The sequence below is a fragment of the Thermobia domestica genome, chromosome 9, assembly GCF_964235325.1.
Source record: "Thermobia domestica chromosome 9, izTheDome1.hap1.1, whole genome shotgun sequence".
In the NCBI taxonomy this organism is placed as follows: Eukaryota; Metazoa; Arthropoda; class Insecta; order Zygentoma; family Lepismatidae; genus Thermobia; species Thermobia domestica.
Window position 1 is genome coordinate 344,701 of NC_137462.1, and position 24,779 is coordinate 369,479.

At 35.8% G+C, this 24,779-nt stretch overlaps 1 protein-coding gene across 2 annotated transcripts in view; it reads left to right on the forward strand.

Annotated features, from left to right (window-relative positions):
- The first annotated feature begins 18,751 nt into the window (after nucleotides 1–18,751).
- Traf4 (TNF receptor associated factor 4) overlaps nucleotides 18,752–24,779 on the forward strand; it is a 175,681-nt gene continuing 169,653 nt past the window's right edge. The window contains exon 1 of one of the 2 annotated variants that reach the window (XM_081770419.1): nucleotides 18,752–18,936. In XM_081770419.1, coding sequence (XP_081626545.1) covers nucleotides 18,896–18,936 — 41 coding nt within the window. In that variant the 5' untranslated portion in view covers nucleotides 18,752–18,895. The remainder of the gene's footprint in view (nucleotides 18,937–24,779) is intronic. The other variant, XM_081770422.1, reaches the window with a different exon arrangement.

The following is a 24,779-nucleotide window of genomic DNA, read 5'->3' on the forward strand; positions in this document are numbered from 1 at the left end:
ACATTTCTACCAAACCACTTCCATCTAACCATTTGCCTATAATATACAGGAAGGCTTGTTCGATATGTAATCCTCCCAGCATCAAAATTTGATGATCATCGCCATATAACTCTGGCCAATTCCATTGAATTCGTTTCCTCACGGCAAATAGTGGTTTATCCATTACAAGAACTGGAACTTGTCCTTCGTTGAGTTTGTTTGTAAGTTCTCGTACAACATTCATTTCGTGCCGTATCATAGCAAAAGATTTAGAGTCTTCCTTAAATAACGGAAGCAGGCAGCATATACTTGACATTTGCAGAGTTTCAGTTTTCGAGGCATGGTGTACAGACCAAGTGCAAGTAGTGTCATTTTTTAAGCATGCTTCAAGCCAACACTCCTAGTTTTTTTTTCTTCTGCGAAAAATCCAGTTCGTGAAAGAACTTTCTCTACAATCGACTCAACGCGAATCTTTAAATTGTCATAACTTCGTTGTTTACTAACCAATCTGAATGAACTCTACACCAAACGAAAGATAATTTAACACTCTTTAAAACGTTATACGACATCATTCTGTTGAGGTGAAACTGGTTCCTTATTAGTGATATAAGCAGGAGGTACTAGAGCATAATTATCGGGGAAAGCAGGAGCAGTTCTCATTTTTATATTCACATTATCCAGTGAGACATGGTCACGTCGAATGCCAGGGTTATCCTTAGAAGAATGCTGGAAAATGGAAATGCTTTGAAAAGAATCCTTTGATGTTGTGCTAGAAGAATTGTAGTCAATATTATCTAATGCTGCAACGGTTAAAATACCTCGACGAAGAGTGGAAGGACACACTCCTTTCGTCACTTTGATTTATCAAGCACTGAGAAAGACTTGAAGATATTTCCTGTACACGTGTAGACGAATTGCCTAGTGAATGCAATTCATTTACGAGAGATTTTTTTTTACGAGATTTAGCATACACGCTCAGCCCAACATAGAGAGGAAGAGGTGGCTCGCGATTGCGTTTATGTTTTGCTGCTTCTGTTTCAATATCATCTGCTTTCTGATGGAAGTTATAAAATATAAGCTGACTAATAGTCGAAGTTGCTTGATTTGCGTTGCTATCAGGGGTGACAGATGAACCATAAAGTAACATATTAACAGCAGCTATTAGTGAAGGAGTAACAGAATCTTCTTGACAATGATTCTCAAATTTTCCTGCAAAATGACTCCTGTGGTTTACCATATCCTTTCGAAGCATCTTAACAACACGACTTAGTGCCATAGCATCTCCATCAATGTCTTTCTCCAGCTCACTTATTATGTCAGATCCTTCTGAAAGTAAAACATATTCTCTGCCAGACAGGTAAGCTGTTATCTCAGGCCTGTGACGAAAAATCCTTTCACGAAATCTTGTACTATGAACTTCTATTTCTTCTGATTCAGGCTTCTTCATAATCGTCATTAACCGTGAAAATACATTTTAGGAGCTGTCAGTTTTTGTGAAGTTTAAAAATAACTTGTGAAAGACTTTCTTTTCTTTTGCGAAATGCTCTCTCAATTAGTTTCAAAGCGGCTGACTAACATATCGAGCCCTTGTAAAACGTGAAATATGTTGAAATTGTTGTGCTCCAATAGGTTAATTTTTGGGTTATTTTCAGTGGCAATTAAAACGCAATTCCTGCAGTTTTCTTTACTCCACGTGAAGACAACCAATACGTACTCACGGGACGGCAAATATATGGCACCATTTTTTCTATGAACCAGTAACAGATACAAAAACTTTACATTTCTAAATGAAACTATATACATTAATGGGTTACTTCAAAGAAGTGCGGGGTAACTGCCCCCTTTCCCTGATCCTAATCCCTGTCCATGCTTGCAATGACATAAATTAGATATCTAATAAAAACGACCATTGTAAGGAAAAAATTCTTTTTGTTTTAGAAAAATGTTCAGAAATTAAAAAAAACAATGTTCAATAGGGAGTGAATTCCCGCCCACTCTCGTTGAGTTGTGGATTCACGTCTTGAATAGGCCCACTGCTAAAAGGGACGCTAACTTCTAAATAATAACCAACTACTATCCATTCAATTGTCCGCAATATTTCTTAATAAACAGAATAGTTTATTTGTAGCTTGTCGAAATGGTGGTCAATTATTGATAATCTTAGTGAAAAAAAATTATAGGATGCGCATCTATGGATTCTCATTCCACAACCCATATATATATATATATATATATATATATATATACAGGGTGGGTCAAAATAAGTGTTACAAGCCAATATGTCGCGAACTATACATCAAATAAGAAAAATGTTGAGTCAATGTACAATACAGACTGGCATAAAAGATAAATCAAATAGGAGGTTCTCCCCGCCCCCCATTTTGAGGGAGGAGGTGTACGTGAAACTTTCAAATGGGAACGTAGGTCGGGTGATACCTCGTTCGAAAGAGCTTGGAAAATTGAACAATTTTTGTAGGAAACAGTTTTCGATACGGGGCACCGTTTTCAAGATGCACCCCAAAATGGTCCTGTATCAGATAAAACTTCAAGTACTTATAAATCAGAAACGGTTGGTAAAAAAAAAATGAAACAAAAAACGAAAAAGTAAAAAGCCATAGGCAACGTGGAATAGTGTTGTCGCAATGTCCCCAGGGCCCCCATCATGGGGCCCCTGGACCAATTTGAAAATTTCAAATTGGAATATAGGTCGAGTGATAAATTGTTTGACAGATTGTGGAAAACCAAACAGCTTAGTACAAAATTTGTTTTGATTTCGGGCAAGCCTGTTTCAAAATGGCCGCCGAAACTTTTGCACTAAGCTGTTTGGTATTTCACGATTTATCAAAGAAGGTATTACTCGCCCTATGTTTCCATTTGACAATTCTACGTTCACCCCTTCCTTCAAAATAGGAGGCGGGGGAACCTTGTGTTTCACCCATATTTTAGGCCGTCTGTATTGTACATTCACTCGTAACACTTTTCTTATTTGATGCATAGTTCGTCGGATATTGGCTTGTAACAATCAATTTGAATCCTGCGCTTTGAATGTGGAACCATTTGCGGCGGCCATTTTGAAACAGGCTTGCCCGAAATCAAGACAAATTTCGTACTGAGCTGTTTGGTTTTCCACGATCTATCAAACAAGGTATCACTCGATCTATATTCCCATTTGAAATTTTCAAATTGGTCCAGGGACCCCATGATGGGGGCCCTGGGGACACTGCGACAACACTATTCCACGTTGCCTATGATTTTTTTCTATTTCATTTCTTGTTTCATCGTTTTCTACTCAACCGGTTTTGATTTATAAGTAGGCCTACTGGAAATTTTATCTGATACAGGACCATTTTGGGGTTCCATCTTGAAAACGGTGCCCCATATCAAAAATTGTTCAATTTTCTAAGCTCTTTATAACGAGATATCACTCGACCTTTGTTATTATTTAAATATTTCACGTACACCCCCTCCCCCAAAATGGGGGGCGGGGGAACCTTGTGTTGGGCCCATTTTTAGGCCCCTCTGTATTATACATTGACTCTTAACATTTTTCTTATTTGATGTATAGTTCGCGAGATATTGGCTTGTAACACTTATTTTGAACCACCTTGTATATATATATATATATACAGTGGCAGATCCAAGGGGGGCTATAGGAGCTATAGCCCCTCTTGACGCTCAGGTATACACTGGATAAAATGGGCTTCATTCCTGCTTTACACTGGATAAAAGGGCAAACTATGGTTTAGCCCCTCCATTGTTCATATCCTGGATCCGCCACTGTATGTATATATATATAGCCCAGTGTTTTTCAAAGTGTGGGTCGCGAGAAGTTTTTCCTTTCAATCATGAAAATTTTATTTTGATGGAGAAACGTATGTTGTGAAGTACTATTCAGAAAATAAAAATTAGAAGGATTTGTTAATGAGTTGAAGAGTTAAGTGGTTACTTAGAGCCCTGCCCTGTTGTATAGTCAGTAGAGATGCTGGATTAGGGTGGAAAGAAAGTGGGTGAGTCAAAATCTGTCACAGGGAAGGACATTGCGTCGGAAATAGTGTTAGCTGTTTCCATGGAAACACGTAAACCTTGTATGCGCATGCGTATAATTTCATATAATAAATAAAGTTACTGAGAAATTTTTACGTTACAATTACTCTATCATCACCGACTGATATTCTCCTACCAACATGGCCACTATATTCAAAAATTTACATTGCAATACAATAAAAAAAATAACCTAATTTAGATTTATTAAAATATGCATCGAGCTTAACTTTGTAACATTCGTGGTCGCTCGGGGTGTTTACAACATTCCAAAATAAACTTCATGTTAATCTTTCATACGTACTGTTATTGAACTAACTGCAATAAATATAGCTGTCTCCTTATATTAAACCTCCTGCTAGCAAATTTGAAAATTTAATGTTTGTAAAAACAAAATATATTTTATTTGCAAAATGAGTAGTTCAATGTCTTTAATTTCCTGGAGAAGTCTTGTGGAAGAGTAACATTGAAAACAACAATTATGATTGTTTCTAAACATTTCAAACATTCGTAATCGAAAAAGAAGTGAGTCCAGACGATCCGTAATTTCAACTTGAATATCAGTCAAGGCTCACGAAAAACTAACTAATCGTCCTATCTCAAGATAGCTCACTTCATATGAATTTCAACTCCAAAATGCTGGCACTGTTTTGGCTGTCCGTTAAGCAAACCTATCCCGAACTATCTACTGAAGCTTTGAAACTGCTACTCCAGTTTAGTTCTTCCTATTTATTTGAAGCTGGGTCTTCAGCACTGGTGGTGACAAAGACTAAATACAGAAACCGATTGCAAATGTCCAATTCCTTGCGGCTGAAAGTAACTTGTATCAGCATGGATATGAATGCAGTTATTGCTAAAAATCGAAAACAAGTACATGCATCGCATGCGCCTCATTATGAACAGCAGTACAAATATTTTGTATACAATAACTTTTGTATATCATGTATATTTTTTTTCCTTTTTTTAGTCTAGGAAATAATAAGTTATAGATATGATTTAAAAAATCTAATTGCTTTGAAATACATTACCATTACGTAAAATGTGAATGTGTATTTGACTAAAACTAGGTGGGCTACAGAATACTTTTTATCATTTAATGTGGGTCGCAGTAACAACAAGTTTGAGAACCACTGATATAGCCTATATATGTTTGTGTTGTAAATATATGACTACCTAAAATGAGAAGCTGATAGCAACACTTTCCAAAAATGTGTGCGGTCATGTCATTCTAATGATACTTTCGAATGATGCAAATACCCATCAGAGATGGAGTGGGTCAGTAGGTCGTGGGTCAACAGCATGTGACCCACCGTGACCCACTGCGATCCACCACTCACCATGACCCACTGCGACCTTCCACCCACCGTGACCCACTGCGACCCACCGACTCAGTCTGATCTATCGACCCACTTTGCTCACTGCATTGTAGACAGTATCTTCTGAAGACTGGTAAATTTGTCTTCGTTTTACTTTCAAGACCTTCATTTCCCTTCCTTTTCCATTTGTTTCTGTCTACTTACCTAAGGTGAGTATATCTAACAAAGTGAAAAAAATAACTTCAGGCACTTTTGGATATTGATATTTTTAATTGTAATAATAGCAATAGAACTTACACTACAACTTGGCTTTCGAGACCTGTGAGTTTTTAGAGCTAAATACTGGAAAAAATACATTTTTGAATCACTGTAATATATAAATTATTATATAAAAAACTGAATGTAACTATGTGTGCCTGATCATCACGGTCAAATTGCAAAGTCAAATGAAATTACTTTTGGTATATAGTTAGGCCTTCATCCGAACTGGGATGTTATATTGCTTTCATTATAATGCATAATATCCTAAGGAGGTAGTGAGGATCCGAATTTTTGAGAAAAAAATTCAGTATCTCGCAAACCGTTAAACTTACGGAGCTGAAATTCAGTGTATTAACTCTTTATTGAAAATAAACAGAATGTGTCCTAGCATTTTTTTTAATTCTCCTTTATCTGGGGGGGGGGGACTTTCTATATATGGAAAATTGGCAGTGAGTTGGTTTGTGAAAATGATCGAAAACGATCGATGTTATTTAAGAAAAAAATTAAACAAAAAATACAGTGCTTGGCTTCATATATCCATTGCTTTCTACTATAATAATTGCTGAAGTTTATGTTTTTTATATGGAGCGTTTACACCACAGGGCAATCAACCCATAAAGTTGTGAGAAAAATAGGCATAAAATTTGTACCGTAAGCTTAATTACACGAAAATTTTAAGTTTGGATTGTACGCATAATTATATCGATTTTTTTTTCCTTTACGTTAGTCTACTTACCTTGATTTGGGACTTTCAAATTTCATATTTTTTTCCACTGAAAAGTATCAATAATTCATGAAGGAAATAATTATGCTATGATAATTTAATTGAAATTCATCGTAATTTGGTCCATGGCAAATAGCAGTGTGGTAATTGAAGCGGAAGAAGGAGGGAAATTCCCATTCAGCTCTGAACACTTTCCAGAAACCTCGTTCCCTTTCGCTTTCTAGAAGGGGGGGGGGAATTGGTAATGGCATCAAACCTTCATGTGAAATTAAAAAAATTAAATTCATAAACAAATAAGAAATCATCAGTTTATTAGGCTTTAATTGATCATTTATGCACAAGATTCCCTATCGAAGGTGTGGTAGATGAAGTTTCTGTTCTCCATGAGTCGACATTGCCAACTGACATGGTCGATATGGAAAAGATGTTGTATGGTGATAGAGAGATGATACTTCTTGCTGAGTATTTCAAAACTGACCGAGAAAAATCGTTATCAGATTTGCTGAATTGGGTAGAAGTATTATAAATTTCCACGACAGAGTGCGAACGGGGATTTCCCCTTATGAATTTACAGATGACTGATATTAGAAACAGACTAAGTGCTCCAACATTGTCTAACTTGTTGTTCATCAATGTTAATGGCCCACCGCTAGACAAGCTCAAAGTAGACGAGCTAGTTATTTCTTGGCTGAAGGACGGACATCATTCCGCTGCGGGGGGCCGCGTTGGCTCAGTGGTAGAGCGTTCACCTCTGGTGCTTGGGATCCCGGGTTCAAACCCTGCTCCCGTCAAGTGAACCTTGTGGTGGACAAACACCGTGTGAGTGGGTTTTCTCGGGGTTCTCCCACTTTCTTCATTCTACCATTTCATTCATCTCTCATCATCATCGTCTCCTTTAGCCTAACCGTGGGACGTAAAACTCAAAAATTTTATTTCATTTTTCATTTTCATTCCGCTGCGGATGATTTACCACGAAAAAGTTCTGGAGGCTAACAGGAAATAAACCCGATTTCAGATTTGTTTTAAGGTGGAAAATTACGAGTTATGGATAATGTGTACTTGTATTACTAATGGCTTATTTGTGTTATTTAACTTTTTACCTAATTTTTAATAAGTCTCTTCTTTGCTTTAGGTAATCAACTTTGAATAAATATTCATAATAATTGCAATTATGCATATTTGTAACTTAAATTTAACGTGGTGTTTTAGTGATTACACATATTACAATTATGAACATACTTTATGGAGATGCTCTCACAGAGGGTACCCGAGCACCTTTATACACTATGAAAAACTGATTTTTCAAGGTTTTTGTGAGAAAAATACTGTGAACTGAGAAACCATAACTTTTGCATATTGTACAGATGTATTTTCCTGCGAATAGAAGTTTCTTTTGGAATGCGTTGGTAAATTAACACTTGCAAGAATACTCTCTTAGCACAAGTATATTTTAGGCACACACTAATTTCCCACCACCTCGAAGTGCTTCAATTTCCTCACTGATAAATACTTTACCATTTGATAATGTAAAGGTCAGATCCACAGTTATTGTAACAGAGTTATGCTTGAGCGATTGACTAGAAATTCAAACTCCGATTAGTGACAATTTCACAAAGTTGTTTTATTACAAGTGTAAACTCTTTAGTCATTAGAGAAGAGGCCGTGGATCGTTGATCAGAGTTGATAACGATGGATTTTGGTGAGTCAGAGTAGGTCACTGTGGATGAGAGTGGTTCATGGTGGGTGGTAGGTCACGGTGAATCAGAGCGGGTCACGGTGGATCAGAGTGGGTCACGGTGGGTGGTGGATCACAGTGTATCACGGTGGGTGGTGGGTCAAGTTCTAATTGACCCACGCCAACTCTGGTATCCATCCTTTTCCAAGTGTCCATGATTACAGAAAGTCCTGTTCTAAAGAATCAAATTAAATGTATAATGCAAATTATATCGATTCAAAGCGGCCGTGGCTCAGTTACTAAAGCATTGACTTCGATTTCGGAAAGTCATGAGTTTAGTTCCCGACACTGAACATAGAGTTCTTCCAGGACGTTTCCTAATTGACACCATAGATGGCTAAAGGCGGTAAAAAAAATCAAATTTAATTCGAATGTTCTGGTGCACCCCCCCTTTCCCCCGTCAGAAAATATTGGATCTGGCCCTAACATCCCCTGCGGCTGAGATTCATAGGAATTAAAATACGCAATAAAAATACTATTTCGTAGTAATAAAATACAGTATGCACTAAATGTCGCGTACATTCTAATATCGTGAATGTCCTAAATATACTATACACTACACTACCTATGCAATTTCACAATTATTGCATTTATAAACAAATAATATAACTACATATAATGTAAGAGAATTAACTCACATGACTTCGTTGCTAAGGCCAGTGACAAAAATCTTGGCATTTCAGCTAAACGAATAAAACGCAAGCTCTGACGTGACGTTGTCAAGTGGTAAAGGGGTGTGGCTATGTATGGGTAAGCAGACAAACTACAGCGCGATCAGGTGACAGGGAATAGAAGTGGATCTGTGCAAAATAAACGTGGCTATACCGCTGGCCTCTCATTTGCTAGCAGTATTTAAAGGGAACTTGGAGCGCCGCCTTCAAATGCCAAGATATTTGTCACGCCGTTTAGTACACATGGATAAGAATATAAATTCTTTGATTTCTCTTGACTTGTAAGTTTAATATTTGATGTAACGTATCGGGCGTGATATGAATAACGATTCACGGGGGAAAAAATGAAATGAAATCTTTCAGTTTTACGTCCCACGGTTATGCCGGTTAGGCTAAAGGAGACGGTGATTATGAGAAATGAAGAAAGTGGGAGGAAACGGGAGAACCCCGAGGAAACCCACGCACACGGTGTTTGTCCACCACAAAGTTCACTTGGCGGGGGCTGGGATCGAACCCGGGACCCCAAGTACCAAACACCCTTCTCTAGATTGAATTATAATCTTATAATTTAGTTGATTATATTAATAAATAATTATATATCAGTAACTTACACTTTTATTGTAAATTTTGTAGTTTAATGAAAAATTGTATTTGTATGGATTGCCCTTCAGTGAACTAAAATTGTATTTTTTTCATTTGTTCGGAATATTATAACGAATGAAGTAAGAATCGCTGGGGCGATGAAAGGCAAGGCTGGTTCAAGTGTGAGTGGAAGTTATTTTACACAATACAAAAATTGAATGGCGCAAACATCCCAGTGCAAATATATAGCGGGCGCATTTTCCCCTCATTTTATGGTAGGGCGCAAATTTCCCGGGCGCAAAATTATTGCATGCACCATGGCCGTACCCAAGAGGGCCCCATCATATATATCTGTCGCATAGAATTAGTTCTACTTCAGTGGTAGTATGTGAAAATAATAATAATAATAATAATAATAATAATAATTATTATTATTATTATTATTATTATTATTATTATTATTATTATTATTATTATTATTATTATTCCCACGGGAGTTGCTGGACTCCCACCGGGCGCCTCCCCAGGTGGCGAATAGGGGAATGCCCACCAGATATGGCGGGTACCGGAAATCACCTGGGCGGACCAAAACCAGACTGCTACCTTGCAGTTAGTAGTGGAACTACAAAGGCTAAGGGAGGAGGACTCCAACAGAAAACTCCTGGTCCTCCAGGTTGGGTGTTGTGCGCAGGGCTAACAACTCTACCACGGAAAACGAAACTGTTCAGAAACAGAAGCCAGGGTCTCGGAATTGGTAAGGAACAGTGGAGACGGCAAAGCAACGGAGGAAAGATGTGAAGATAGGAACATGGAACATACAAACAGTGCTAGAACCTGGAAAAATGGATACAGTATATATATGGATACAGTGGCGTTGCAGGAGATTCAATGGAAAGACAACGGCAGAATTGATAAAAATAATTACACTTTCTATTACAATGGAACCCCAATAAAAACCGGACAATATGGAACTGGATTCATGATAGGCAGATATTTCAGAGATAAGATACTACAATACACACCAGTCAACGAAAGAATAAGCAAAATTAAAATAAAAGGAAAATTCCAATACCTTTCAATAACCACAGTCCACGCCCGTATTGAAGAAACAGACATTGCAAAGAAAGAAGAATTCTACGAGAACTTAGAAGAAACTTACGAAAACACACCGAAATATGATACAATAATAGTACTAGGAGACTTCAATGCCAAACTAGGAAGCAGATATGCAAACACGAAAGTCACTGGGAAAAATACACTGCATGCATAAAGCAGTGACAATGGACAACTGCTAATTCAATTTGGAATAAGAAATCAATTAGTTGTAAAGAGTACAAGCTTCCCTCACAAACAGATACATTTAGGAACCTGGAAATCTCCTGATAATAATACGATAAATCAAATAGATCACGTCCTTATCAACCGCAGATATACATCCTTCATACTAGATGTTAAGAGCCGAAAGGGTCCAAATTGCGATACAGACCACTTTCTAGTGGAAACAAAATTAAGGGAGAGAATATGCATAAAACAGCAACTGAAAACAGTTACAAATGAGAAATAGAATACAGAGAAACTAAAAAAGATCAGAGAAGAAGCTGATAAATTCAAGGACACGATTGAAAGTAAATGTGAAAAAATTACAGAAAAAGTAAACTCATCGATACAAGAGAAATGGGACGAGGTTGCATCAGTAATAAAAGAAGCTGCGACGGAAACAATTAGAGTAAAAAAAAATGGAAACAATAAAGCAAAATGGTTTGATAAAGAATGTCAAGAAATAATTAGCCAGAAAAATAAGGCAAGAAGAAAAATGCTACAAAGAGAGACAAGAAGCAACTACGAAAGGTATAAAGAGCTGAGGAAACAAGCGAAAATGGTTTGTAAAAAGAAAAAGAAAGAGATGATAAAAGGTATGATAGAGGAAATAGAGAACTTAAATAAAGAAAATGAAACCAGAACATTTTATGTAGCCATGAAGAGAATGAAAAGAGGATATCAGCCAAAAATGATAGGATACAAAAAAGAGAAAGGAGAAATAGTAGGAGACAAAGAAAAAATAATGAAAATATGGACAGACTGTTTTAAAGAGTTATTGAACCCTCAGACACAGGTGGAAGAAGTGCTACAAGAGAACAAACAAGAGCAAATAGACAAAGATAAGATGGCTAAAGCACACAAGAAAGGAAAATCTGAGGAAGAAGTTGAAGCAGCACCTTCGAAGGAAGAAATAAGAGAGATGATTAATAAACTGAAGAACAATAAGTCCCCAGGAGAAGATAGCATAACCATAGAACTAATAAAACATACAGGACCTAAACTAAAAGAAAAAATATATGACATAATTCAGCAAATATGGATGGAAGAAGACATACCAGACAGATGGAAGATAGGAATAATACATCCTCTTCATAAAAAGGACATAGAATGGATTGTAAAAACAACAGAGGAATCATGCTCTTAAATGTAGCATACAAAATATTAACAGGCATAATCAACAATAGAATCAAGAAGTATGCAGAGAAGGAAATACGGGAATATCAATGTGGATTTCGGAAAAATCGCAGGTAATAGAAAAAAGTTATGAATACGACACGGATCTACATATATTATTCGTAGATTTCAAACAGGCTTTCGACAGTGTGGACAGAAACAGACTCACAGAGGCACTTGAGAACATGCGGATACCAAAAAAAACAAAAAAAAACATATGATTTGTACAGATGACGCTCAACAAAAAACAGCAAAAGTAAAAATAGAGCAGTTATTAGGAGAAGAATTTCAATATGATAAAGGAGTTAAACAAGGAGACGGAATATCAACAACACTTTTCATAATCGTCTTACATACAGCCATACAGAAAATAGACAAACTAGGAACTATAATGTACAAAACCAGCCAAATCTGTGTATACGCCAATGATGTTGCAATAATCGCAAGAACAGAGAACGAACCGAAAAGAATGTACATAGAACTGGAAAAAGCAATCACGGTAATGGGATTACAGATGAACGTGAGCAAAACCAAACATATGATAATAACAACTGCAGAACATAGAAGAAATACAACGAACATAACAATACAAAATAAGACGTTTGAAAGTGTACCCACATTTAAATATTTAGAATACTTAATAGATAACAAAAACAACAGAGCAATAGCAATAAATGAACGAATTCAAGCAGGAAACAAAGCTTATCACGCTAATAACATGCTGCTGAAAAATAAGGTAATTGACAGAAGCACAAAATTAAAAGTATATAGAACCCTTATAAGACCAATAGTAACATATGCTTCAGGAGTATGGACACTCACAAAAGAAAACGAAAATAACCTACGCGTATTCGAAAGAAAAGTAATAAGGAAGATTTATGGCCCTGTGAAAACTGGAGAGGAATGGAGAATACGCTCCAATAGAGAAATAGAAGAAATTCTGGAAAACAAAGACATAGTCCGATACATAAAAGCACAAATACACACTGAGTCAAAGGTTGCCTTATATGACACATACAAATGTAATAGTTGTAAATTTGCCCTATAGTCATGATCTAGCTGATTTCTCGTGTGTAAACAAAGAAGTGTTGAAAACAAATGAGAGTTTGAAGAAGTTGTGTAAGCACTTTAGGAATGTAAGACTGTTAGATGTTAGTAGTATGCCAAGGGAATACCACACAAAGCATGGTATGCATTTAAATCGTAATGGTAAAGATTACATTTGTAACAAACTAAGTGAAAGGATAAAACGTAACATAGTGACCTGTCCTATTCCCCTCCCTTATCTAGAAAGTAGGAATGAAAATGTGGTAAATTCCTTTTCAAGTGTGGAAGAACTTCTTTTTTTAATTCACAGGCAGAAAACTTATGCAAAGGTCCATTAAATATTTATCATCATAATGTACAAGGGCTTGGTACAAAGATTGAATTATTAGAAGTGCTCTTGGATAAATTAAACAATATAAACATTGTATGTCTTTCTGAACACTGGCTTAATAGCAACGCAATAAAATTAGTGAATTTTAATAAGTTTAAGTTAGCATCATTCTATTGTCGTTCGGAAAGGTAGCACGGCGGAGTCTGTATTTTTACAAATGATAATGTAAACTATACTGAGTTAGATATAAGTCAGTTCATCTGTGAAATGCACATTGAAGCAACGGCCCTGAAACTAAATGAGTCTAATGCTTACATAATATGTCTATATAGACCTTATGCTGGCGATATGTCTATCTTTAATAAATTAGAATCCATGCTGAATCATTTGTTTGTTAAGCCTCGAAATGTAATTATTTGTGGTGATGTAAATATTGATTGGTTAATTGACTCGAAGTATAAGTCTCAGTTAGAAGGTTTGCTGAACACATTTAATATGCATGCCGTTATAAATAACCCTACACGATTTTGAAAAACAGCTTTAGATCAGTTCATAATTATGAAAAATCAACCAATAAATGTATTACGTGTTTTCAATCCTGGTTTTTCAGATCATGACGCTATATACGTACAATTACCGTTGATAGATAAATTAGTTAAAAATGAAAACTATACAGCCTTAAAGAGATCCTTTTCAGAGTCGAATATTCAATATATGTGTTATTTAATAAGTCAAGAAACATGGGAGGAGATATATAAATATAGTTCCATGGATGAAAAATTTAAAACTTTTATGGACACATTTTTATATTATTTTAATATTGCTTTTCCCCTAAAAAGTCGCACTATTTCGAAACGCATTGATAAAAGTTGGATTACAAATGGAATTAGAAAATCCAGTAGCAATTTGATAAGATTTAATAAGATCCTTAAATCTGGTAACTTTAAATCTGATGATTTAAAGAAATACATACAACTGTATAGGAAAACCTATAAGAAGGTCATAAGGGCAGCAAAATTAATGCAAAACAATAGCTTGATTTTAAATGCCCGAAATAAGACTAAAGCAATGTGGCAAATAATCAATAAAACTCTTGGCACAAGCAGGCCTAAGAGTGTAGAATATCTTAAACTAAATGGTAAAGTTATAAACAATCCACAGCAAATTGCAGATATATTTAACGATCATTTTGTCATCATCAGCTGATCAAACTAATAATACTGATCACTCAAAAATAATGCAGAAACTCCCAAATCAAGAAGAAATAAACACAAAGTCTATGTTCTTATATCCAGTTTCTGTAGATGAGATAATAGGAATAATTAAATCCTTATCAAACAGCAGTTCTTTAGGTATGGATGAAGTCCCTTCCATTGTAATTTAAAAATGTGAGAAACATATCTCATATCATTTTTGTTACCTTATAAATTTCTCGTTAGAAAACGGTATACAGTGGATTCTTTTTAATTCGAAGTCCAAGGGGACACGAAAAACTTCGAATTATCCAAAATTCAAATTATCCAACAACATTCTTTTCCACATATAGAATAACAAATAAACCAAAGTACTGTGCATCAAAAACATATTCATATGGTGTAGGCTATACATTTAAAGCAGCTTATTATTTGCGTGATCGAATACCGCAAACTAACAAACGACATTGACTCCACATAATTCAAACTACGTGTACAACGGAAAATATATTTACGTACAACACTACAACATACATTCAATAGCCGAAACAATTAAACACCAGTAACAATTTGAATATTATGTTCTCGCTTTTAAGAAGACATAAACCTCACTTGCTTAAATTCGATTATTTTTGTACGTTCAAAAAATGTTGAATTTCATGTATTGCGTGGAATACGATATTAATAATATTTGGTTGACTTTATCAATAATACATCTTAAATTTTCAATCAATTCTGAAACAAGATGAGATTGGCACACGTTCTCTATCTTTACTTCTTCCCCAACTCACCTTCATCTTTATCATTACATAGATTTTCTATTTATTTATCTTCTGTATTACTCTTCCCTATGGCTGCATCTGAATAACTGAAAACACGTTAAAACTGTATTTCTCTGTTTACATCTGACTAACATTAAAAATTTTCAACTGTATTTACTTCGAATTATCCAGAACATAGGTTCAAGAGTTCGATTTATCCATGATTTTTTACTATTGTTTTCAATACAGTTTTCAAGGGGAATAGACTTCTGTTCGAATTATCCAAGTTCGAATTAACGAGACTCCACTGTATTTCCCACACTACTTAAAAATGCTAAGGTTCTTCCAACTTTTAAAAAGGGTGATGAAAATGTCATGACAAATTGTCGACCTATTTCAGTGCTATCGATATTTTCAAAAATATTTGAGTCAGTCATGGCAAAACATCTTAGAAAATTTTTAATAAATAATAATAATATCTCGACTTTTCAGCACGGATTTCAAAAGAATAAAAGTATTGATACCGCTTTATTTGATTTTCTTACAGATGTCCTGAAATAACTCGATAATAAGAATTATGTTATAGGTTTGTTCATCGATCTGTCAAAGGCATTTGACAAAATTGATCACAATATTATGCTAAATAAATTGTCTCAATATGGCATACGTGGCTTAGCAAACCATTGGTTTTCATCCTACCTAACAAATAGATGCCAAACTGTTCAAATTACAAAAGTTGAATCAAATCGATCCCGCACTTTCTTCTCAAAACAAACAAAAAGTTACCAGAGGTGTCCCTCAGGGCTCATTTTAGGCCCTACTCTATTCATCATTTACATAAATGATATGATAGAAACTTTACACCCCACAAAATGCATGTTATATGCTGATGATATAAATATAGTTATTACTGAACAAGACCGAAATTTAGTATTGGTAAAGACAGAAAAGGTTATAAGCAAAATAGTTATTTGGTTAAATGCAAATAACCTTCTCCTAAATACAGATAAAACAGTCGCAATAAACTTTCGTTTTCCAGGAAATAATCCATCCTTCCCTTCGCTAAGCATTAATGGAAAACAAATTGAGTATTCTAATGCAACAAAATTACTTGGTGTTTACATCGATGATGATTTGTCTTGGCAAACCCATGTTAAAACATTAAATAAAAAATTCACTACTTCATGTTTTGCGTTCTTTAGGTTACGAGATACAGTTTCACGAAATAGCTTATTATTGATATACTATGCAAAAGTCCAATCACTCCTCAGTTTTGGAATTATTTTTGGGGGGTAAGCCGCATGCAGTCAGGAAACATTTCGGATACAAAAGAAAATACTACGAATAATATTCAGACTAAATAAAAAAAAACATCATGTAAAGAAATATTTAGATCACAAATATTTTAACCCTTCCAAGCCTATACATATATAAATCTATACTCTTTCCAGCCTTAGAACAAAGTAGACGTAAACAAAGCGAAATGTATTACTCCGCGGCTCACACGTGCTTCGGCAACGAGAGACATGATCAGCAAGATCGTCTGCTAACTTACTGTCGTCGCATAATTTCCACAGTGTTAACGCTACAATTGGTTGGTAAATAACGCACTGACTCTAAATTGGAAATGTTTATTTTCTTAAATCCTTATATAAACGAGCTTACTGCTGTTCCTGCGTCCTCTTTTGTGTTTTATAACACGAGACCAAAATGGATTATTGTTACACATTGTCGTCACAAAACTCGGCATTCTGCTATAATTTTAAATGAGTGGGGTAGGCGCGTGAACGCATACGCATGCGCAGTAAATACTATATGTCCAAATACGCGTGAGGTTGAAATAAAGCTATATCTGTTGTTAAATATTATAGGCTATATATTGCGTTTATTATCACAAAATGCAGGATAAATTCAGATATCTTTACTTGAAATTATTATTTTAGTAGGGATTATATTGCGGTAGGATACTAGTGCAGTGAGTCCAACAACCAATCACTGGTCATCGACCCACTGGTAGTCAGGTGGGATTGTTTACATCTACTTTTTTTCTAAGGCTGGAAAGAGAATATACACTTCGTGAAACAAAACAAACAGATGTTTATGCAAACAAAAGATATTCATGCATACAACACGTGGCAATTAAACGACATTTACGTGGTACAACAAAATTACTGCAAGTACGCCTACCAAAAAAAAAATGTTTATTTAAATTGTACAAGACTTTATAATATGTTACCATCACATTATAAAGAGGTAAATTTTAATACTCAAAACAAAATTCGTACTCTGTTACTTTCCAAAGCATATTATTCAGTTCAGGAATTTGCAAATGATAACGATGTATGAATATGATGTAATGATGTAATAAATTTATAACATGTTATTTTTGTTATAATGTTGTACTTCAAATGGTGTAATAAGTTGTAATTACAATTTGCATTTATATGCATGACAACTGTAGAACTTATAGGAGATACTCTTCATATTGTAAGTCAAAACAGGGAAAATGAATAAATAAATAAGAGAGTGAGAAGGCTGGGTCACGTGGAACGCATGGAAGAAGATCACCTTTCCAAAAGGATCATGAATGAGAAGATCTTTTCTAGCAGAAGAAAAGGGAGACCCAATCAGAGATAGATAGATAATGTGCAAGAGGATCTCCGGATATTGAAAGTGGCTAACTGGAAACAGACAGCCAGAGACAGGAAAAGATGGAGGCAACTGGTGGAAGAAGCCAAGCCCCATATCGGGCTGTAGAGCTATGTGGTAAGGTATTTTATTATTATTATTATTATTATTATTATTATTATTATTATTATTATTATTATTATTATTATCATCATCTCCTCCTTCCCACCCCTGCTAAGGATGCTTTTATGCTAATAGAAAAACAAGAAACATTTTTGGGAATGCAATATTGACTGTAAAACAACAGTAACCTATTCGTTGCAATCTGAAGAAAGTACTTTCCTTTTTATATTTTCTTTTTGAAGGCTTGAAAAAGCTCACAAGAATGCAGATACACGCTCGTATTTAGACAAATTTGAAATATTAGAGAGAATAAGTAAATGGACGAAATACATTATACGAAATACTAAACTATAATTTCCAATTTTTAAAACCTGTAAAGTTCGTAATTATCGAAGTCCGCCACTCATCTGGAAAGACAGTGTGTGTGACGTCACTGTAGCAACCATCTGCCTTTGTCTCTAACATAAGTAATGTTGATATGGGTTACTTAAGACACATGAGTTCTCTTCCCCTCCCTTACTTCTCGCTAAAGTTGTGTTTTGATTTCCAAATTTAAAGCATTGTTCATTGTGGGAAGAAAGCAATGAGAATGGAGAAAAGCAATAAATGTAACGAATTGATATTTGACTCTACTGTACATGCTGTAACATGGAATTAGATCGAAGGACAGGACAGGGCGGGAAGTGTGAGTCAGCAGAGCGTGCGATACGCGTGCCTCTGCTTTCTGCAATGGAAGGAGGCATTTATTAGCAACGCTAGGGAGAGAAATAACGAATTTTTGCCGCCATTCTTTCGTCTTGGCTACAACGGAAAGACCGTCGCGTCCCTTCCCTTTCTGGGTTACTGAAGCATGAGGTCTTTATTTTTAATTCTGAATACATTGTTGCACCTTTCTTTCTTATTCGACTCTACATAGTTCGTTGTACAAGAGTCCCGTCTTCTAACTTTTTCTGTGAATGTGTCTTTTTGTTACTTTCTGACCAGAAGTGGTCCAAGTGCGGAAGGGAATTATGTCAGCCAGGAGAATCCCGCTCTTCCTCTCGCTTCACGAGTAAGTACTATACTTTTTGAAATCTATCAAAAGCTCAGAGCCGATTCATTACTTGTGAGTGACGAGTTGAACGTACAGCCACCAAGAAAACTGGGCATCTACACCTCACATGTTCTGCACTAACAAACGAATTCATTGGGGGGGGGCGGTGGCTCAGTGGTAGAACGTTCACTTCTGGTGCTTCTGGTCCCGGGTTCGATCGCAGTGAAGTGAAACTTGTGGTGGACAAGCACCGTGTGCGTGGGTTTCCTAGGGGTTCTTCCGTTTCCTCCAACTTTCTTCATTCCACCATTTCATTCATTTCTCATCATCATTGTCTCCTTTAGCCTAGCCGGCATAACCGTGGGACGTAAAACTTAAAGATTTCATTTTATTTCATTTTCAACTCATTGGATTAACTTCCAAAAGAATTTATCAATAGTAACTCAGTTTTCAACACCGTACAAAGCATTTCGTTATATCTAGACTCGTTTCGAAGTTAATTAAATATTATGTGCAAGATGTAAGTCTCTCCTTTTTGATTGCTGTGTCAATAACGCAAAGTGTAGAATATCGAATAATTTATAAAATGTTAGAATTTGGTTGCCCTTTTCCTCTTTGTTGAAACATTTTTTTGTATGCCACGAGCCACTTGGATCACTGTTTTTGTTCGAGTAACTCGAAATAGAGCTTCGCTTCTGACTCACTTTCCAAATTTTTTAAACGTCTTGTGATAAAATTATTCTCGAATTCCATTCAGGCACATTGTTGTTTTGAAGCCAGCCAGCGTTAATTTATTATTTACGTATTTGTTACGCCTTTCTTAAGACTTCCATGAACGATATCTGTCCTGCTCTTTGCATTATCTTCTTGCAATCACTCTGAATGGTAAAAGCTTTTTTCGTTCTTATGCTTTTTGGATAGATGTTTTTCATCTCCGAACTCCTTACTTGTATTTATTAATGTAGAAAGTCCCCAATATACAGTAACTAAAGTTTTTCATCACACAAAATAAACGATTCTTCACAATTTATTTGTACATTGTTTAGAATAAAATACTGAAATGATAGCTTGTTACACAATATGATACAAGAGACATTTAATTTAAAATTAAATATATTCGTAACATTGCTCATTGAACTTTCAAGAACATTAGCCCTAAGTAATATAAATTATAAACAATAATTATAAAGCCCTTAAGAAATAAATGGATTTCTTGGCCTTTTTAACCTTTATCTAGTTAAATCATGTCCCAATAGCCCTGTGGTATAGCCAGTTAGTTGTTCTAGATGGCACAGGACTTTGTCAGGGGGGGGGGGAGGGGCAGCTTTCTACATATAAACGCAAACCAAATAATATTTTTAGTTTGGTGCCTCATTGAAGCATGGATCATGACAGTTCCTGAATTAGATCATACGTTGCAGAAAATGTATCAATAAACTAACCAGACTCCACGCACCAGAGAATGTAATAATCAATTCTCAACTCTGTGCATCTAGTTGAGCAAATCGGAGCAACAGAATATATGTTTTATTTCGGTTTTTAATTTTTCTAAGATGTTTGCAATTTTATTTAAGAAGAAAAATATTTCATATTGTATTCTAAACATTATTAATTTGCTGCAAGTTTTAAGCAACTTTAATCAGTATTCGAAGTGGGAAAAAAAAGCAGAGATGGTATGTTTTATTACAATTTTGGCTTGACATACCGGCTATCTAAATATTGAAATACAGTGAGGATATGTTGCCTAAAATATTGTATTTCTATTTACATAATGACTCGAAACAATGGGAGAGCTTCTTCGTAGTTACGGGGAAAGGGAGAATGAAGAGGCTTTGCTCCCCATCCCTAGCTTTCTGACAAAAATTTAAAAAAAAAAAACATATCCCCTTATGTTGTATACACGAAACTTCTCAAAAACCGAGCTTTTATAAGAACATTTTATAAACAGTTTCCCGCGGGACAACTCCAGACCCCCGGAAGGATATTTGGCCTCTCCTGATATTCTATTAAGATAATCAGGAAATACAGCGAAATTCATGTCATGAGGATTAACTTCCTGATAAATGAATTTATTGAGGAAGCATGTAAGAGAGTTGCTTTTTAATCTATAACATATTTGAACATTTCTCCATATTGAAAATATTTAACTTAAATTAAGTAAGAATATCGAATTGAATTATCTAAAAGCAATCGTCACAAAAATCTAAATATTAGGGATACACTTGCGCATCCAATCACCGCACACGTATTTACAGTGATATCCAATTATGGGAAAGATCTAAAATAGTTTTTAATGTAAACAACAGTTTTTTTTTATTCCTTCCCTCGTAAATGCCGGACTCAGTTATGCATTTCTTTATCATTATAGACACAAAAGCAGTGTTCGTAGGACTCCTTAAGAAAATTTCCCTCGACTCACACAAAAATTTCCCTTTTCTTATTAAATTTAACCTAGTTTGTTGAGTGTCCAATTCCTATGACAGAAGTTATAGGATAAGATTAATTTAGTTTTATTAAAGAAACATTTGTTTCTTTGCTTCTGTTTTTACTTTTTTAACAACTCTTTTAAAACGGAAAATACACACAAATGCACCTAATAAACAATGAATGCAAATTATGCTACTTTGAACACACACACACTCACAAAAAAAGGAACTAATGCTACTGAATTGGTTCATTTCTCAAGAACACAGAAAAAATTAAGTATTTATATTGATCAGTCAATCACCCTGAGAATTTCCCTGGATTTTTGCGTTTTATGAAAAAAAAATCCATTTTTCCTTTTTTGCTAAATTTACCTATGAAATTTTCCTAGATTAGGGAAATTTTCCTCAAACTACGAACCAGGGGCGGATCCGGGACCGACTTCTGGGGAGGGGCAATGGGCTGTCATACTGCTACTTTTAAGGGCTCCAAACTTTGGGATATATATAAAAAGAAAGTTTCCTCTTCTAGGGGGGCAATCGCCCCGATCTCTTCCCCCCTGGATCCGCCCCTGCTACGAACACTGTACAAAAAAGGACCGACGAATTCATAACAATACTTCCCGATTTCCGTTTAAAGGAGTCAGTGTCGGATCTAGCCCGGGGACGGGGGAACTAGTCCCCCCCTTAGTTTTCTGAACTACAAAAATAATTTAAGTTATTATTTACACAATTTTGAATGTTTATAGTAAAAATGATATACTACTACCTATCATATCTGTGAGTGAGTTTCACGTCCCACGGTTATGCCGGTTTGGCTAAAGGAGACGGTGATTATGAGAAATGAATGAAATGAAGAAAGTGGCAGGAAACAGGGGGAACCCCGAGAAAACCCACGCACACGTTGTTTGTCCACCACAAAGTTCACTTGGCGGGAGCAGGGTTTGAACCCGGGACCCCATGCATCAGAGGTGAATGCTCTAACACTGAGCCACCGCGGCCCCCTACTACCTATCATAGTCCGGGTTCTGACTTCCCCCCAGCTTTCAGCTTCTACATCCGCCTCTGAAAGGAGTCGCCTCAATACACTACTTTTTGTTTGGATTTGACGCATGACTCATTCCTTTCTGTCATGGCACTTTTATCTGCAACCAACATAACCAACACGTGTTCCTGCGTAGGAGCAAGGAGTGAACTTCTTTGTAGATACGTCATTTTAAAAACAAAAAGTAGGAAAGATAACAAAAATGTATGTGTTGGCAACAGAGAAATTATTTCTAAATAAGAAATTAAATTTCTAACGTGCAAAGAGAAATTAAATAAAAAGTTAAATTCACTATTACTGAAAATTAGCAACACAAATTAAACAACTCTAAATATATTTGTTTTCAGCATCTCAGAACAATTACAATATAACATTCCGGGCTCTCCAACTCCCCCTCCACTCTTTCTTTTACAAGTCCCGGGTTCGATCCCAGCCCCCACCAAGTGAACTTTGTGGTGGACAAACACCATGTGCGTGGGTTTTCTCAGGGTTCTCCGGTTTCCTCCCACTTTCTTCATTCCAGCATTTCATTCATTAGTCATCATCGCCGTCTCCTTTAGCCTAACCGCCATAACCGTGGGACGATCTTGCATCGTTTGGCCTAATCCTCGTTTTGCCTAACCAATTATCTGACACTTTTATGACAGATAAAAGATAAGCTTTATTCCCGCCATTTTAGGCGAAATAAGGATACTCGTTTGGCCTAATCCTCGTTTTGCCTAAAATGGTGGACTATAGAAAAAATCGCGGAGATAAAACTGGAGGGAAATTTTTCGAAAAAAAATCCCTACTATGTGAAGAACTGAGAAATACAAATTAGTTTTCCCATAACTAATTTGTAATAGGACGACTATTTGCTTTCGGAAAAGTGTTTCGACAATTGTACCAGATTTCATTCCAGTTTCAACGCATTTTTGTAACTGTTAATGCATTACAAGGGATCCTATTGTGATTCTATTGTAATTACAATTCGTATGAAATTTGTAGCTATTTCGAGCTACATCTGACAAAAGATCCGTAAATTTGCTCATAACTTAACAATGGACAACTGTGATCGAAATGAGTGATTTGTGACAAATCGCTCTGCTGACAAATTGCTCTTTGGATAATTCCACAATTCAAACATCTCAATGTGTTACTGACAAAGAAAGAAGAAAAATATATTTCATTTCTTATTATTACTTTTGAAATTACAACTTTTGAGTTGAATTTCCACTCGTTTCACACACTACCGGGAATATCCATAGCATAAGTACTAGGCTAGTCGACAAAGCGTTACCCCCCACAGTGAACGCGGCCTAAGTGGCTACACGGTAATTTTAGTTTCACCAAAGTTGTAAATCATACTATGAGCCAGTCAGGGTTTCCAGGTCTTTCCTTTTCATTTCCCGCGCCAGAAGTGGTAGACCTGGATTCGATTCTAGGCAGGAGCTTATGTGGTTAGGGTCCCACGTTGAGCTGTAGTTCACGTCTGATGTAGTCTCGCTGATATAGTCGAAAGAGACGGAGCAAGAGGCATTTGTTTTTAAAGATATCCTCTGTATCGAAAACAAATATTAGACCCCAATCAATAAATTCCAACATTTACACTACTTTATACTTTACTAGCTATGCACGTGCCTTTGGAGAATGGGGTTCCGGATTCGAATCCTGTGGGAGATCATTGAAAAGTTTCAGCGCATAAAGGTAGTTTAGATTCCACCTTAAACTGTAGGTTCATATCTTGTATAGCTTCGGTGCTGAAAGGACCGCTAAATTCCAAGCCACCAACTATAAAATTTACATCATGATATTTTTAACCAATTCTCTGGTTTAATCTTTTAATTTTTTTCCTCTCATGATTTTGGCTTCTTCTGAAATTCCTACTCTCTACCAATTTTAGCACCTTATTTTCAGATTCAGAACAAAATTGATAAAACACGAGCAGTTACAGTTAAAATAAATAAATAAAATAAAATAAACATATCTTTCCCAGGAATATTTCTAAGCTGCATGGAAAGAAATGTCTGGAAACTGAAACATTATGTGTTTGTTTTACAAAACTAAGTTTCGAAATAATTAGGCAACGTAGTTTTTCGGTCATTTCAAAGACTGGAAAGAGAATAAGATGTATTGAATCCCAATTTAAAATTATGGTCTTTGCTGTTTAAAACATTTTCGATATACCTAAGTACCAAACTATTAGAGGTGGCATTTTCCGCCTTTCTACTGTGCACACATTTATGGCTTAGACCATCTAAGGGCAATTGTTCCATCATCTAACATATCCACCCCATAAAATGACGCATAGCCGACCCTGGCCCTTTCGAGCTATTGCGCCTTAAGGTTTGGTATATATTAGGTATATTGGAAGTTGGCACAACTTTAACAAAGTATTTATTATTATTATTATT